This window comes from Zootoca vivipara, chromosome 2 (assembly GCF_965207765.1).
Source record: "Zootoca vivipara chromosome 2, rZooViv2.hap1.1, whole genome shotgun sequence".
Taxonomy (NCBI): Eukaryota; Metazoa; Chordata; class Lepidosauria; order Squamata; family Lacertidae; genus Zootoca; species Zootoca vivipara.
Window position 1 is genome coordinate 117,969,823 of NC_142584.1, and position 17,843 is coordinate 117,987,665.

At 44.4% G+C, this 17,843-nt stretch overlaps 1 protein-coding gene and 1 pseudogene across 11 annotated transcripts in view; one reads left to right on the plus strand and one right to left on the minus strand.

Moving 5' to 3' along the window:
- Nucleotides 1-17,843, minus strand: part of LOC118078157 (uncharacterized) — a 39,220-nt gene that overhangs the window by 11,163 nt on the left and 10,214 nt on the right. The window contains exons 1-3 of one of the 10 annotated variants that reach the window (XM_088664064.1): nucleotides 4,059-4,183; nucleotides 2,059-2,222; nucleotides 451-584 (exon numbers count right to left, since the gene is read on the minus strand). In XM_088664064.1, coding sequence (XP_088520190.1) covers nucleotides 451-550 — 100 coding nt within the window. In that variant the 5' untranslated portion in view covers nucleotides 551-584; nucleotides 2,059-2,222; nucleotides 4,059-4,183. Of the gene's footprint in view, nucleotides 1-450; nucleotides 589-2,058; nucleotides 2,298-4,058; nucleotides 4,184-17,843 lie in introns of those variants that run through there. The other 9 variants (XM_060269226.2, XM_088664065.1, XM_060269218.2 and 6 more) reach the window with 9 other exon arrangements.
- On the plus strand, nucleotides 4,310-16,711 carry LOC148687184 (uncharacterized; annotated as a pseudogene). The gene is made up of 2 exons (XR_015948549.1): nucleotides 4,310-4,401; nucleotides 11,271-16,711. The product of XR_015948549.1 is annotated as an uncharacterized LOC148687184 (transcript).

Consider the following 17,843-nt stretch of genomic DNA (forward strand, 5'->3'; position numbering starts at 1 on the left):
TACATTTCCAACATTTATTTGATCCAGTTTTATACATGTTTGCCACTTTAGCAGGTGTAATATACTATCTCTACATCATTTTCATATAATTTTCCTTCAGGAGAGAACAATCAAATTTACTTTCCACAATTATCCCCAGTCCTCAAATTGTATGTTGTGTCCTACATCTTGTGCCCATTTGATCGTGTTAAGCTTGTGGTCTACTAAGGCCCTGAGTCATGTACTACTAGCAAGCCAGGTTTTCTGTTTTAATATTGTGAGCTGTGCAGCGATGCTTAGATGAAAGGTAGTATATGATAAATTCTATGGAAACTTGGAAGAGACCCCACAGGCTCTCTTGTGCAATACCCTGCAGTGGAAAGAGCACCTAAAACTCAAAAGCCTTGGAAAAGGATTTCCTCTTCACCATCCATCTATCTGTGTCCCTGTCTCCACTCCCCTGGAACTCACCAGATGTCTCTGAGGGCCCTGGGAAAAAATGCTCAGAGGTTTTGGGGAGGGATGCAGGAGGCAGTCTAATAAGGTCAACTGTCCATCTTCCTCCTTCCATCCTTGCTCGGTTTGCAGGTTCAGCCGCTTTCAACCTTCCTTTTTTAAAAGTTTTTATTAAACAAATTTAAAAGAATACATTATCTATCACATTGTCAATTACATTTCCCCCCCTTTTATCCCCTCCCCTCCCTTCCTCCCCCCTTCCCAAGACTTCCCTCAACTCCCCCCCTTTTATTCTCACACGGTTTTCTCTGCATATTATCAAATTGTACATATTTTCACCTTATCTACCCTATATTCTACTAATAAATTGTGGGTGTTTATTCAAAACCTCCTAAGGAGTCCAGTTCATTTTGTTGTCTTTTTAAGTAATTGGTAAAAATAAACAAATCCCATTCTTCTTTAGAATCCCTAACAAAATGCTTCTGGTTTTTTAACAAATGTTCTTTTAAACATTTTTTTTCAGTTCATTATATATCATCTCCCAATTTTTTTAAACTTCTCTACATTCCCACCACATGTTTGATTTATTTGATCCAGTTTTATACACGATTCCCACTTTAGCAGGTGTAATATACCATCTATACATCATTTTCATATAATTTTCCTTCAGCAAAGAACAATCAGTACATTTTAAATTTATTTTCCACAATTTTCCCCAGTTCTCAAATTGTATGTTGTGTCCTACAACTTGCGCTCATTTCATCATGTTAAGCTTGTGGTCTACTAAGGCCCTGTTTTCTGTTTTTATATTGTAATCTGTGCAGCGATGTTTAGATGAAGAAATTCTATGAGAAATTCTATGTAAACTTTCCTGTGGGCTCATCTCTGTCTCTTTAAATTGTGTGGGTGGGTGTACTGTTTCGGTTGTTAGAATGTTATGTATTTTTCTATTTTCTGTGATGCTTAGATGAAGGGTGGTATATGAACAATTCTATGTACACTTGGAAGAGACCCCGAGGGTCCTCTTGTCAAAATTTCTGCAATGCAGCAATCTCGACTTAAGCATCTAACCTCTGCTTAAAAGCCCCCAAAGGAGGAGAGTCCACCACTTTCAGAGGGTGCCTGTTCTACTGTTTAGCTGGATTCACATTTCTTGTAATTTGAATCCATTGGATCAGCTCCTACCCTCCAGAGATGAAGATAACCAGCTTGCTCCATCTTCACGTGACAGCACTTTAGATAGATATCTGAAGATGGCATATCTCTTCCCAGTCTCCTTTTATCCAGGCTAAGCAAACCCAGCTTCCTCAGCTATTCCTCATAAGGCTTGGTTTCCAGTCCCTTGATCATGTTAAGCTTGTGGTCTACTAAGGTCTTGAGACATGAACTACTGGCAAGCCAGGTTTTCTGTTTTTTATATTGTAATCTGTGCAGTGATGCTTAGATGAAGGGTCGTATATGAGAAATTCTATGCAAACTTGGAAGAGACCCCACAGGCTCTCTTGTGCAATCCCCTGCAGTGGAAATAGCACCTAAAACTCAAAAGCCTGGGAAAAGGTTTTCTTCTTCGCCATCCATCTATTGATCCATTTATGTCCCTATCTCCATTCCCCTGGAACTCACCAGATGTCTCTGAGGGCCCTGGGAGAAAATGCCCAGAGGTTCTTGGGGAGGATGCAGGAGGCAGTCTGATAAGGTCAACTGTCCATCTTCCTCCTTCCATCCTTGCTAGGTTTTCAGGTTCAGCCTCTTTGGTCCTTCCTGTGGAGCTCAGAAGCTGCAGGTTCCTGGGAGGGAAGAAGAAGGAAAGGGAGCCTCAGAGGCCATTCAGGGATTCTCCTGCCCAAAACATTCTGCAGCCTCTAGAGAAGGGGAAGGGGAAGGAGAAGCAAGAGAAGGAGAAAGAGAAGAATTTGGATTTGATATCCCGCTTTATCACTACCCTAAGGAGTCTCAAAGTGGCTAACATTCTCCTTTCCCTTCCTCCCCCACAACAGACACTCTGTGAGGTGAGTGAGGCTGAGAGACTTCAGAGAAGTGGGACTAGCCCAAGGTCACCCAGCAGCTGCCTGTGGAGGAGCGGAGACGCGAACCCGGTTCCCCAGATTACGAGTCTACCGCACTTAACCACTACACCACACAGACTCTCCAAATGGGGTACCCCCTTCCAAAAAGGAGCCCCATTTTTAAAGTCTTTTTGTGTGATACCAATTCAATCTGTGCCCTCCCCGCCAGGGTTTACTTGTGAGTAAATCTGCACAGTGTTTGCTCTGCATATTCCTCCTCTTTGGACACCCAAAACATGCACCAGGTGAGAGACTTTGGAGATGACTGTTCCCCTCCCTTCCTCCATCCAGGGCTTTCTTGACTTTTCTGCTTGGGGGGAGGGTTCCCCTCCAGCCCCCATCCATCCATTTCTCCTTCTCCACCCACAGTCCCTTGGAAATCAGCACCTCTCCCAGCCTCGGATAGTGATGATGATTGCAGATCCAGCCTCTTTTAAACTATTATGCAGAGCCCAAAGTCTAAACAAGTTGTGATGTCCTGGGGGGGGGGAGGCAGCCCCAGACCCCCCCCAGAGATTTCCCTCCCTAAGTGGCACCCTAGCAACTCCTCCTACAGGAAAAGAAGGGTGACTTCCACCTGAACCCCTGCAGAGTCATGCCCGAAAGAGGATCTTCCCCACGCCACCATTAAAAAACACTCCTTTCCTCTTAAGAACATCACCAGAGTCCTGCTGGATCAGGCCAAATGGAGCACCTAGTCCAGCCTCCTGGCCTCAGGGTGGCCAGCCAGCCAGCAATAGTGACCCAGGTGAACCAATGGTCTAATTCGGGGTCATGCAGCATCCTACCTTGGGAGCCCCCAGTCCCCAAGGGAGGAGCAGTTTCTAAGTAGGAAGAGGGAGAAAGGAATTGGGACCCCTTCCCCCATTTATAGAAGTGACTTTAAGGAGATTCCTGGGCAGGAGGGAGAAGCCAAGGCGGCCCCTCCAGAGATTTCCCCGCCAGTGCCCAAGATGGAGCCTTTTCTACCAAATGACACGTCTCTCTCTCTGCTCCCCAGGGGTGCAAACTTGAATAAAATATGGTGGGGACAGGCAAGCCCCGCACTGAAGATATCTCGCCTTGCACTAGGTAAAGGGACCCCTGACCATTAGGTCCAGTCGTGACTGACTCTGGGGTTGCGGCGCTCATCTCGCTTTACTGGCCGAGGGAGCCAGCGTACAGCTTCCAGGTCATGTGGCCAGCATGACAAAGCCGCTTCTGGCGAACCAGAGCAACACACGGAAACGCCATTTACCTTCCGGCTTGGAGCGGTTCCTATTTATCTACTTGCACTTTGATGTGCTTTCGAACTGCTAGGTTGGCAAGAGCTGGGACCGAGCAACGGGAGCTCACCCCGGTTGTGAGGATTCGAACCGCTGACCTTCTGATCGGCAAGCCCTAGGCTCTGTGGTTTAACCCACAGCGCCACCTGATAGGACCCTATCAGTCACACCCAGAAGGAGAAAGTGGGGATCGGACACTTCTTCCTTCCCTCCCCGTCTCCAAGCTGAGCGCGCCCCCCCCCCCCCTCCAGAAATAAAGGAAGCCCCTTCTGCTTCTGATCTGGCCACTTACTAGCTTTTGCAGAGTGTGCTTCGGGGGCTTTTGCGCGCAGACGACGCAGCAGATCTTGCGATGTTTCCGCCGGTCCCTTCCTGCCCACCAACCAGCCCCCTGTGGGCGGGGAGAAATGCTTGAAGAACGGAACAGGCTACACTTCCCAGAAACCTCTTTGTCTTTGTGGGGTTTTTTTGGCAATAAGAGACTACAATTCCCAGCAGCACTTTATCTCCCAGGCTCCCTTGCAGCTGCTGCAAAGCGGGAGGCCGGCTGCCTCTGTTGATAGGCGGGAAAGATTTGCAAGATTTGCAGCGTGGTCGGCGCGCAAAAGCCTCTGAAGCGCACTTTGCAAAAGCTGGTAAGTGTGGGATCAGAAGCAGAAGGGACCCCCCTCCCCTTTATTTCTGGAGGGGGCGCGTTGACTTTGGGTCATGAAGACGGGGAGGCCCTTCTCGATCTGAGTTTTTGCTTTCGCTTCTCTTGCATGATTTTTCAGCTGCAAAGAAGGGGAAGAGGCCCTGGAGCCCCGCTTTGTCCTCCTGGAAGGCGATCGAGAGAAAGGATAGGGTCTTTACAAATGAGCAAGGGGTGGGGTAGGGAGGTGGAGTTGCCCTCCTCCTTTAATGTTTTCTTTTGAAATTTTTTAAGATAATCTACGTTGCTTTGAATGTGTACTTTATATATCACTTTCCTCAGTAATGTTTTATTCTGAACTTTATTATTTTAATGTGTTGCAAACCGCTCTGAGATTTTTTTATATAATATAAAACCATTTCAGTGTATAAAGCCATTCATATAAAGCAGTATGAAAATGAAATGAATGACAGTAATAATTCTAGACAGAAAAATATTTTGCAGGGTGCAAAGGGCCCCACTTTTCTCTTTATTGAATGTGTGATTTTGCAGAAGTGTGTGTTGCCCATATTTTTAAGAAAGCTCCCTTGGGCCTCTCCAAATAAATTTATATACACCTTGCAATCAAATTATTCAATCCCCATTGCAAATCAGGTTTATTATCAAAGTTTACAGACTTCCAGCTGTTTGCAGTAAGCAAATCAAACAAAATCAATTGAAATAATACAACTAAAGTTGTACCTTGGAAGTCGAACGGAATCCATTCCGGAAGTCCATTTGACTTCCAAAACATTCGGAAAGCAAAGCGCGGCTTCTGATTGGCTGTATGTAGCTTTTAGAAGACATCTGAAGGCCGCCCTGTATCGGGAGCTTTATAATGTTTTTATTTTTATATTGTTTAGATACTATAAGCTACCCAGAGTGACTAGGGAAACCCAACCAGAGGCTGGGGTAATAATAATAATAATAACAATACAGTCATGCCTCGGTTTAAGTACACTTCGGTTTGAGTACTTTCAGTTTAAGTAATCCATGGACCCGTCTGGAACGGATTAATCCACTTTCCATTACTTTCAATGGGAAAGTTTGCTTCAGGTTAAGTAGCTCCTGCCAACCTAGCAGTTCGAAAGCACGTCAAAATGCAAGTAGATAAATAGGAACCGCTACATCGGGAAGGTAAATGGCGTTTCTGTGCACTGCTCTGGTTCGCCAGAAGTGGCTTTGTCATGCTGGCCACATGATCTGGAAGCTGAATGCCAGCTCCCTCGGCTAGTAAAGCGAGATGAGTGCTGCAACCCCAGAGTCAGTCACGACTGGACCTAATGGTCAGGGGTCCCTTTACCTAGTGCAAGGCGAGATATCTTCAGTGCGGGGCTTGCCTGTCCCCACCATATTTTATTCATCTTTCTCCTTCTCCTGCTTCTCCTTCCCCTTCCCCTTCTCTAGAGGCTACAGAATGTTTTGGGCAGGAGAATCCCTGCATGGCCTCTGAGGCTCCCTTTCCTTCTTCCTCCCTCCCAGGAACCTACAGCTTCATAGAATCATAGAATCATAGAGTTGGAAGAGACCACAAGGGCCATCCAGTCCAACCCCCTGCCAAGCAGGAAACACCATCAAAGCATTCCTGACAGATGGCTGTCAAGCCTCTGCTTAAAGACCTCCAAAGAAGGAGACTCCACCACACTCCTTGGCAGCAAATTCCACTGCCGAACAGCTCTTACTGTCAGGAAGTTCTTCCTAATGTTTAGGTGGAATTTTCTTTCTTGTAGTTTGAATCCGTTGCTCCGTGTCCGCTTCTCTGGAGCAGCAGAAAACAACCTTTCTCCCTCCTTTATATGACATCCTTTTATATATTTGAACATGGTTATCATATCACCCCTTAACCTTCTCTTCTCCAGGCTAAACATACCCAGCTCCCTAAGCCGTTCCTCATAAGGCATCGTTTCCAGGCCTTTGACCATTTTGGTTGCCCTCTTCTGGACACGTTCCAGCTTATCAGTATCCTTCTTGAACTGTGGTGCCCAGAACTGGACACAATACTCCAGGTGAGGTCTGACCAGAGCAGAATACAGTGGTACTATTACTTCCCTTGATCTAGATGCTATACTCCTATTGATGCAGCCCAGAATTGCATTGGCTTTTTTAGCTGCTGCATCACACTGCTGACTCATGTCAAGTTTGTGGTCAACCAAAACTCCTAGATCCTTTTCACATGTACTGCTCTCAAGCCAGGTGTCTCCCATCCTGTATTTGTGCCTTTCATTTTTTTTGCCCAAGTGTAGTACTTTACATTTCTCCTTGTTAAAATTCATCTTGTTTGCTTTGGCCCAGTTGTCTAATCTGTTAAGGTCATTCTGAAGTGTGATCCTGTCCTCTGGGGTGTTAGCCACCCCTCCCAACTTGGTGTCATCTGCAAACTTGCTCAGGATTCCCTCAAGCCCATCATCCAAGTCATTGATAAAGATGTTGAACAAGACTGGGCCCAAGACAGAACCCTGTGGCACCCCACTAGTCACTACTCTCCAGGATGAGGAGGAGCCATTGATGAGCACCCTTTGGGTTCGGTCAGTAATCCAGCTACAAATCCACTGAATGGTAGCATTGTCTAGCCCACATTTTACCAGCTTCTTTACAAGAATATCATGGGGCACCTTGTCAAAGGCCTTGCTGAAATCAAGATAGGCTACATCCACAGCGTTCCCTTCATCTACCAGGCTTGTAATTCTGTCAAAAAATGAGATCAGATTAGTCTGACATGACTTATTTTTCAGGAACCCATGCTGACTTTTAGTGATCACAGAGTTTCTTTCTAGGTGCTCACAGACTGTTTGCTTAATGATCTGCTCTAGAATCTTTCCTGGTATTGATGTCAGGCTGACTGGGCGGTAATTGTTTGGGTCCTCTCTTTTCCCCTTTTTGAAAATAGGGACAACATTTGCCCTCCTCCAGTCTGCTGGAACTTTGCCTGTTCTCCAGGAATTTTCAAAGATTATTGCCAGTGGTTCTGAAATCACCTCTGCCAGTTCTTTTAATACTCTTGGATGTAGTTCATCTGGCCCTGGAGACTTGAATACATCTAAACTAGCCAAGTATTCTTGTACTACCTCCTTACTTATTCTGGGCTGTGTTTCCCCTGCTGAATCATCTGCTCCATATTCTTCAGGTCGGGCGTTGTTTTCTTTCTTGGAGAAGACTGAGGCAAAGAAGGCATTGAGGAGTTCTGCCCTTTCTCTGTCCCCTGTTTGCATTTCACCATCTTCTCCTCTGAGTGACCCCACTGTTTCCTTGTTTTTCCTTTTGCTACGGACATACCCATAAAAGCCCTTTTTGTTGCTTTTAACCTCTCTGGCGAGCCTGAGTTCATTCTGTGCTTTAGCTTTTCTGACTTTGTCTCTACACGTGCTGGCTATATGTTTGAATTCCTCTCTGGAGATTTCCCCCCTTTTCCATTTTTTGTACATATCCCTTTTAAATCTTAACTCAGTCAAAAGTTCTTTAGATAGCCAGCCTGGCTTCTTTAGGCACCTTCCATGTTTCCGTCTCATTGGTATTGCCTGAAGTTGTGCTTTTAATATCTCCCTTTTAACAAACTCCCAACCATCATGAACTCCCTTCCCTTTTAGTATTACTGTCCATGGGATTTCACCCAGCGTTTCCCTAAGTTTTCTGAAGTCGGCTTTCTTAAAGTCTAGAATTTGGACCTTAGTATGCTTGGTTGCTCCTTTCCGCTGGATTATAAACTCCAGAAGAGCATGGTCACTCCCACCTAATGATCCTGCCACTTCTACCCCACTAACCAAGTCATCACTATTGGTTAGGACCAGATCTAAAATGGCTGATCCTCTTGTTGCTTCTCCCACTTTCTGGACAATGAAGTTGTCTGCAAGGCCAGTGAGGAATCTGTTCGACCTTATGCTCTTGGCTGAGTTTGACATCCAACAAATATCAGGATAGTTGAAATCCCCCATTACTACTATCTCACTTCCTTTGGAATGCTTGGCCATCTGTTCCAGGAAGGCATCATCTGTGTCCTCAGTTTGGCTTGGGGATCTATAGTAAACTCCCACAATGAGATCACTGTTGTTTTTCTCTCCCTTAATTTTGACCCAGATACTCTCAATTTGGCTTTGAAGTTTTAAATCCTGGATCTCTTCACAGGTATACATATCCCTAACATATAAAGCTACTCCTCCTCCTTTCCTGTTTGGTCTATTTCTCTTAAATAGATTGTATCCCTCTATTACTACATTCCAGTCATGAGACTCATCCCACCAGGTTTCAGTGATGCCTATTATGTCATATTTAGTTTGCTGTACCAAGAGCTCAAGTTCATCTTGTTTATTTCCCATGCTCTGTGCATTAGTATACAGACATTGAAGACCGTTGATCATTCCCCCATGTCTCTTATTTAAGGATATTTTCGTCCCACCACTAGGTCTGCATGCTGCTTGCTCCATTTGGTCCTTGACATTTGGATGATCATCTTCAGCATTTGATAGACTCCTACCTTCAGGACCACTGTCTCCCTCCCCCACATAAGTCAGTTTAAAGCCCTCCTGATGAGGTTTTTGAGTTTTGTGGCAAAAACATTCCTCCCAACTTTTGTGAGGTGCAGTCCATCACTTGCCAGAAGTCCATCTTCAAGAAACTGCAGACCGTGATCTAGGAATCCAAACCGTTCCTGTTTGCACCATTTGCGAAGCCAGTTGTTCACTTCCCCTATTTTTCCCTCTCTCGCTGGGCCATGTCGTTCAACTGGGAGGACAGAAGAGATGACAATTTGTGCATCTAATTGCTTCAACTTCCTGCCCAGAGCCTCATAATCATTTTTGATCTTCTGTAAGCTATGGCTTGCAGTGTCATTGGTTCCCACATGCACCAAAAGGAAGGGGTATTTGTCGGTGGGTTTTATGATTCCTTGCAGCCGTTCTGTTACATCTTTGATCTTGGCCCCAGGTAGACAGCACACCTCTCGAGACATCTTGTCAGGCCCACAGATCACTGCTTCTGTACCCCTCAGTAGGGAATCCCCAATCACCACTACACGCCTCTTCATAGGCTTGGTTGGGATTCTTCTATGTGCTGTCCCTTCCAAGGTTACCTGCATATTTCCAGAGGACTGACTTGGTTGCTCGTCTTCATATTCCTCATCAACTGTGATGAGGGAGAGATCCTCAGCTCCTCAGGAAAGACCAAAGAGGCTGAACCTGCAAACCTAGCAAGGACGGAAGGAGGAGGATGGAGAGTTGACCTTGTCAGACTGCCTCCTGCATCCCTCCCCACAACCTCTGGACATTTTCTCCCAGGGCCCTCAGAGACAACTGGTGAGTTCCAGGGGAGTGGAGATGGGGACATAGATGGATCAATAGATGGATGGTGAAGAGAAAAACCTTTTCCCTGGCATTTGAATTTTAGGTGCTATTTCCTCTGCAGGACTCCTGGGTAGTTGCTGATCTCCCCTTTTCAGGCAAGATTCTTGACCACTTGCTTGGAGAGTATTCTTCAGCCCTGTGGAACCTTCAATGTGGGATTCCTCAGGGTTCAATTTTATCCCCTTTGCTGTATAACGTCTATATGATACCACTAAGTGGAGTTACCCAGAGGTTTGGAGTACCTTGTCAGCAATATGCTGATGACACTCAGCTCTATATCTCATACAGGCAGCAGGTGTGCTAGACCATTGTCTTGCCTCGGTAATGGACTGGATGAGATCCAACAAACTGAAGCTGAATCCAGATAAGACAGAGGCCCAGTTAATGGGTGGTTCCCTAGACTGGATGGCGGGGAGGTTGCCTTCTCATGATGGAGGGACTTCTGCATCCTTTGCTGTCCTTTGAGGCTCAGGTGGCCATAGTGGCGTGGCTTCAGTTGGCCTGAGTCTGTTGTGCAACGTCTTTATAAACAACATAGATTAAGGAATTGAGGGGATGGCTGCTCATCCAATGTGCAGATTATGCCAGAGCAGGAGATTCAATATCACCATAACAGATTGGAGTACTGGGCAAAAATGAATTTCAGTGGGGACTGAATTTCAGTGGGGACTGAATATCATAGCTTAACACAGGCATCCCCAAACTGCGGCCCTCCAGATGTTTTTGGCTTACAACTCCCATGATCCCTAGCTAACAGGACCAGTGGTCAGGGAAGATGGGAATTGTAGTCCAAAACATCTGGAGGGCCGAAGTTGGGGGATGCCTGGCTTAACATAATCAAGGGACTGGAAACCAAGCCTTATGAGGAATAGTTGAGGAAGCTGGGTTTGATTAGCCTGGATAAAAGGAGACTGGGAAGAGAGCAAGCTTGTTATCTTTATCACTGGAGGGTAGGAACTGATCCAATGGATTCAAATGATAAAAAATGTGAATCCAGCTAGACAGTAGAACAGACATCCTCTAATAGTGGTAGACTCTTCTCCTTTGGGGGCTTTTAAACAGAGGTTGGATGCAGAGTTGAGATTGCTGCATTGCAGAAGTTTGGAGAAGAGGAACCTTGGGGTCTTTTCCAAGTCTACATAGAATTGTTCATATGCCACCCTTCATATAAGCATCACTGCCTGGTTTACAATATTAAAAAAGAAAAATACATAACATCGTAACAACCAAAACAGTACACACACAATTTAAAGAGACAGAGATGATATAATTAGGCAAAGGCCAGGGAAAAGAGGAAAGTTTTAATTTGCTGCCGAGATTGTAACACTTGGCATTACTATATTTTGACATTATTTTCGGTGTATTCCTAAAAAATTGGAACATGAAAAGGGAGAACGTAAGAGATATTGAAATAAGAGGTGCTATTTGCACCAGATGTGTGTTTTGTTACTTCTTCCTCTTCCTTGGAAGCCTAACAGGATTTTCTTTCCTCCCCAAGCAGATGATGGAAAAAATAGTCAGAATTCCAAGAAGTCACCTGGAATTTCATTGAAGAAACCATTTAAATGCATGGTGTTCGGAAAGTGCTTCATCCAGAAAACAAAGTTTACTTCTCAGAAGCAAACTCACACAGGGGAGAAGCCATTTCAGTGTATGGAGTGTGGAAAGACATTTGCTGATTCTGGAACCCATAGAAAACATCAACGGATTCACACAGGAGGAAAACCATTTAAATGTTTCCGTGAAAGTGGAAACCTTAAAAAACACCTACGAATTCACACTGGGGAGAAGCCATTTAAATGTATGGTGTGTGGGAAGACATCCGCTGACCGTGGAACCCATGCAACACATTTACGAATTCACACGGGAGAAACCATATGAATGTATGGAGTGTGGAAAGAGCTTCATAGGGAAGAAAAACCTTATTTACATCAGAGAACTCACACAGGGGAGAAACCATTTACATGTTTGGAGTGCGGAAAGAGCTTCTGTGGAAGTGGAAACCTTAAAAAACATACGAATTCATACTGGGGAGAAACCATTTAAATGTATGGAGTGTGGGAAGAATTTTACAGAAAGTGGACACTATTCAACACATCTACGAATTCACACAGGAGAAAAACCGTTTAAATGTATGGAGTGTGGAAGTTGCTTCAATCGAAGTTGCTCCCTTAAAAAACATCTACAAATTCACACAGGGGAGAAACCATTTAAATGTATGGAGTGTGGAAAGAGCTTCACACGGAAGACAACCCTTACTTTACATCAGAGAACTCACACAGGGGAGAAACCTTTTAAATGTGGAATGAGCTACACTAAAAGTCAGTCACTTACAAGACACCACCGAACTCACACAGAGGAGAAACCATGTAGATGTATGGAGTGTGGGAAAGGTTTCAGTGAAGGTGGAAAACTTACAAGACATCACCAAAGTCACACAGGGGAGAAACCATTTAAATGTATTGTGTGTGGAAAGGGCTTCAGAGAAAATGGAGAACTTACTGTACATCTACGAATTCACACGGGAGAAACCCTTTAGATGTACAGAGTGTGGAAAGAGCTTCAGGCATTGTTGTTGTTTAGTCGTTTAGTCGTGTCCGACTCTTCGTGACCCCATGGACCATAGCACGCCAGGCACTCCTGTCTTCCACTGCCTCCTGCAGTTTGGTCAAACTCATGTTCGTAGCTTCAAGAACACTGTCCAACCATCTCGTCCTCTGTCGTCCCCTTCTCCTAGTGCCCTCAATCTTTCCCAACATCAGGGTCTTTTCCAGGGAGTCTTTTCTTCTCATGAGGTGGCCAAAGTATTGGAGCCTCAGCTTCACGATCTGTCCTTCCAGTGAGCACTCAGGGCTGATTTCCTTCAGAATGGATAAGTTTGATCTTCTTGCAATCCATGGGACTCTCAAGAGTCTCCTCCGGCACCATAATTCAAAAGCATCAATTCTTTGGCGGTCAGCCTTCTTTATGGTCCAGCTCTCACTTCCATACATCACTACTGGGAAAACCATAGCTTTAACTATATGGACCTTTGTAGGCAAGGTGATGTCTCTGCTTTTTAAGATGCTGTCTAGGTTTGTCATTGCTTTTCTCCCAAGAAGCAGGCGTCTTTTAATTTCGTAACTGCTGTCACCATCTGCAGTGATCAAAGAGCCCAAGAAAGTAAAATCTCTCACTTCCTCCATTTCTTCCCCTTTTATTTGCCAGGAGGTGATGGGACCAGTGGCCATGATCTTGGTTTTTTGATGTTGAGCTTCAGACCATATTTTGCGCTCTCCTCTTTCACCCTCATTAAAAGGTTCTTTAATTCCTCCTCACTTTCTGCCATCAAGGTTGTGTCATCTGCATACCTGAGGTTGTTGATATTTCTTCCGGCAATCTTAATTTCAGCTTGGGATTCATCTAGTCCAGCCTTTCGCATGATGAATTCTGCATATAAGTTAAATAAGCAGGGAGACAATATACAACCTTGTCGTACTCCTTTCCCAATTTTGAACCAGTCAGTTGTTCCATATCCAGTTCTAACTGTAGCTTTTTGTCCCACATAGAGATTTCTCAGGAGACAGATGAGGTGATCAGGCACTCCCATTACTTTAAGAACTTGCCATAGTTTGCTGTGGTCGACACAGTCAAAGGCTTTTGCATAGTCAATGAAGCAGAAGTAGACGTTTTTCTGGAACTCTAGCTTTCTCCATAATCCAGCGCATGTTTGCTATTTGGTCTCTGGTTCCTCTGCCCCTTTGAAATCCAGCTTGCACTTCTGGGAGTTCTTGGTCCACATACTGCCTAAGCCTGCCTTGTAGAATTTTAAGCATAACCTTGCTAGCGGGTGAAATGAGCGCAATTGTGTGGTAGTTGGAGCATTCTTTGGCACTGCCCTTCTTTGAGATTGGGGTGTAGACTGATCTTCTCCAATCCTCTGGCCACTGCTGAGTTTTCCAAACTTGCTGGCATATTGGGTGTAGCACCTTAACAGCATCATCTTTTAAATTTTTAAATAGTTCAGCTGGAATATCATCACTTCCACTGGCCTTGTTATTAGCAGTGATTTCTAAGGCCGTTTGACTTCACTTTCCAAGATGTCTGGCTCAAGGTCAGCAACCACACTACCTGGGGTGTACGAGACCTCCATATGTTTCTGGTATAATTCCTCTGTGTATTCTTGCCACCTCTTCTTGATGTCTTCTGCTTCTGTTAGGTCCTTACCACTTTTGTCCTTTATTATGGTAATCTTTGTACGAAATGTTCCTTTCATATCTCCAATGTTCTTGAACAGATCTCTGGTTTTCCCCATTCTATTGTTTTCCTCTATTTCTTTGCATTGCTCGTTTAAGAAGACCCTCTTGTCTCTCCTTGCTGTTTTTTGGAAATCTGCATTCAGTTTCCTGTATCTTTCCCTATCTCCCTTGCATTTTGCTTGCCTCCTCTCCTCTGCTATTTGTAAGGCCTCGTTGGACAGCCATTTTGCTTTCTTGCATTTCCTTTTCCTTGGGATGGTTTTCGTTTTCGGCACAGTGCAAACCTTACTAGACATAAACAAACAAACTGAATGTCGTTCAGCCGGAAAGAACAGCTTACAACACACCAGCAAATTCACACACGGGAGAAACCATATGAATGTATGGAGTGTGGAAACGGCTTCAATTAAAGTGAAAACCTTAAAAAACATCTATGAATTCACACAGGGGAGAAACCCTTTAAATGCACAGAGTGTGGAAAGTTCTTCAGTGAGAGGGGAAGTCTTAATATTCATCTACGGTCCCACACAGGGGAGAAACCATTTAAATGTATGGAGTGTGGGAAGATGTCCGCTAACAGTGGAACTCATGCAAAACATCTGAGAGCAGTACATGTGAAAAAGATCTAGGAGTCTTAGTAGACCACAGACTTGACATGAGTCAGCAGTGTGATGCAGCAGCTAAAAAAGCCAATGCAATTCTGGGCTGCATCAATAGGAGTATAGCATCTAGATCTAGGGAAGTAATAGTACCACTGTATTCTGCTCTGGTCAGACCTCACCTGGAGTACTGTGTCCAGTTCTGGGCACCACAGTTCAAGAAGGATACTGACAAGCTGGAACGTGTCCAGAAGACGGCAACCAAAATGGTCAAAGGCCTGGAAACGATGCCTTATGAGGAACGGCTTAGGGAGCTGGGTATGTTTAGCCTGGAGAAGAGAAGGTTAAGGGGTGATATGATAGCCATGTTCAAATATATAAAAGGATGTCATATGGAGGAGGGAGAAAGATTGTTTTCTGCTGCTCCAGAGAAGCGGACACGGAGCAATGGATTCAAACTTCAAGAAAGAAGATTCCACCTAAACATTAGGAAGAACTTCCTGACAGTAAGAGCTGTTCGACAGTGGAATTTGCTACCAAGGAGTGTGGTGGAGTCTCCTTCTTTGGAGGTCTTTAAGCAGATGCTTGACAGCCATATGTCAAGAATGCTTTGATGGTGTTTCCTGCTTGGCAGGGGGTTGGACTGGATGGCCCTTGTGGTATCTTCCAACTCTATGATTCTATGATTCTATGAATTCATACAGGGGAGAAACCATTTTAATGTATGGAGTGTGTGAAGACCTTCACATGGAAGACAAGCCATACTTTACATCAGAGAACTCACACAGGGGAGAAACCATTTCAGTGGTCACCATTCATCAATGGTCTCACACGGGAGAAACCATTTTAATGTATGGAGTGTGGGACGAGCTGCCATCAAAGAGGAACACTTAGAAAACATCAACAAACTCACACAGGATAAAAAAAGCATTTAAATGTGTGCAGTGCGGAAAGTGGCTCAGCTTGTAATCATTCCTTCACATCAACAAATTCACACCTGGAAGAAACCATTTAAATGCCTGAAGTGTGGAAAGAGCTTCAGTGAAAGTGGAATGTTCATATTCATCAGCGAATTCACATAGGAGAAACATTTTAAATATATGGAGTGTGGAACAATTTCCACTCACATTTCACTCTTATCACATAAAATACAGAGCCATAAAATAGTAGAATGGGAAGGGCCCCAAGGGACATCTAGTCCAACCTTTTGCAATGCTAAAATCTCAATGGAAGAATCCATGACAGATGGCATTTGGAGAATTTTAAGCAAAGGTGTTTGTTCCCCTGTTGAAAAGCTCTTATTGTCAGAAAGTTCTTCCTGATGTTTAGTTAGAATCCACACTTCAATCAATTTGGTAACCCCCATCTTCTTACAATAAGAGCTAATCTGATCATGCGTAGTTTTTGCATTTTGAAGTTTAATAAGCTTCACGATCAATAATACTGACTGATGTACGGTGTTTAATATGTATAAGATGTGGTGTTTGAATGAATTGTATTTGAAACGATATAAAGAGAAGTTACAGGTAGGTAGCCGTGTTGGTCTGACGCAGTCAAAATAAAAATAAATCCTTCCAGTAGCACCTTGGAGACCAACCGAGTTTGTCATAGGTATGAGCTTTCGTGTGCATGCACACTTCTTCACTTATCTGAAGAAGTGTGCATGCACACGAAAGCTCATACCTATGACAAACTTGGTTGGTCTCTAAGGTGGTAAGGTTATTTTTATTTTGATATAAAGAGAAGTTTGCATTAGACAGGAGAGGTTTGTCTGCAACAAATTGTGGGATGTTTCTGTTTTGAGGGTTTTGGCTAAATCAGGGTTTCCCAGACTTGGGTCTCCAGCTGTTTTTGGACTACAGTTCTCATCATTCCTGACCACTGGTCCTGCTAGCTAGGGATGATGGGAGTTGTAGTCCATAAGCAGCTGGAGAACCAAGTTTGGAAAACCCTGGGCTAAATGATGACTCATTGCCTGAAACCCAAGTGGTCTCTTTTGGCAGAAAATGGAACCTGAGACCTCAGCGGAGCAATGTATTAATTTGTATGTTTGTAAGCTTCATTTTCAACTCTCTTAAGACTGTTCTGCAGTAAAGCTTTGAAACTCATCCTTTGTACTGGAGACTAATTGTTTTCTACTCTACACGCGGTCTGTATCAGAGATACCTCTCTTGGAGCAACTGTCACAATTTCTCAGCCCAACCCACCTGACGGGGTTGTTGCGGCGATAAAATGTAGAGGGGGGGAGAAGTGTGTCAGTCTTTCACAAGAGCATTTGATGACAATCTGTCAACATACCCAGATCTAGTGCTTCTGTGAGGGATCGGGATCCTCCCCACACCTTATCTGGTTTTTTATTGGCAGGAATTCCAATCGGGATTCAGGCCTCATCAGGGGACAGAAACTGCCTTGGTTGCGTTGGTCAACCACATAACACTGGTCTAGAAAGACCTCCATTGGCTCCCAGTACATTTCCAAGCATAATTCAAAGTATTGCTGCTGACCTTTCAAGCCCTAAACGTCCTCAGCCCAGTATACCTGAAGGAGCGTCTCCACCCCCATCGTTCAACCCAGACACTGAAGTCCAGCACCAATGGCCTTCTGGCAGTTCCCTCCCTGCGTGATGTGAGGTTACAGGTAGGTAGCCGTGTTGGTCTGGGTCGAAGTAAAATAAAAAAATTCCTTCAGTAGCACCTTAAAGACCAACTAAGTTTTTATTTTGGTATGAGCTTTCGTGTGCATGCACACTTCTTCAGATACAGTGAAATGGAAGTCCCCAGGCACTTATGTAGAGAAGGGGTGGGGAGGGGGGATCACTCAGAAGGGTGGTGGAAATGGGTGATTGACTTACTGATAGCTGTTGATGACCGAAAATGACTGCAAATGGTTTTGCATGAAAAAGCAAGGGTGGAGATGGCTGAAGATCGCTTATCATGTATAATGAGATAAGAATCCGATATCTCTGTTCAAACCAGGTCCCTCCATGGTTTTGAGCTTGGTGATAAGTTGTAATTCAGCAACTTCTCTTTCCAGGAGAGAAACCCTATAAATGCACCATGTGTGGAGAATGTTTTCAACGCCACTCACACCTTGTGAAACATCGGAAAATCCATACACCGAGTGTGGAGAATGTTTTCAATGCCACTCACACCTCGTGAAACATCGGAAAATCCATACAGGGGAGAGAAATCCTAAGGCATTACAAACACACATTAAATGTCTCCCAATATCCTCTTT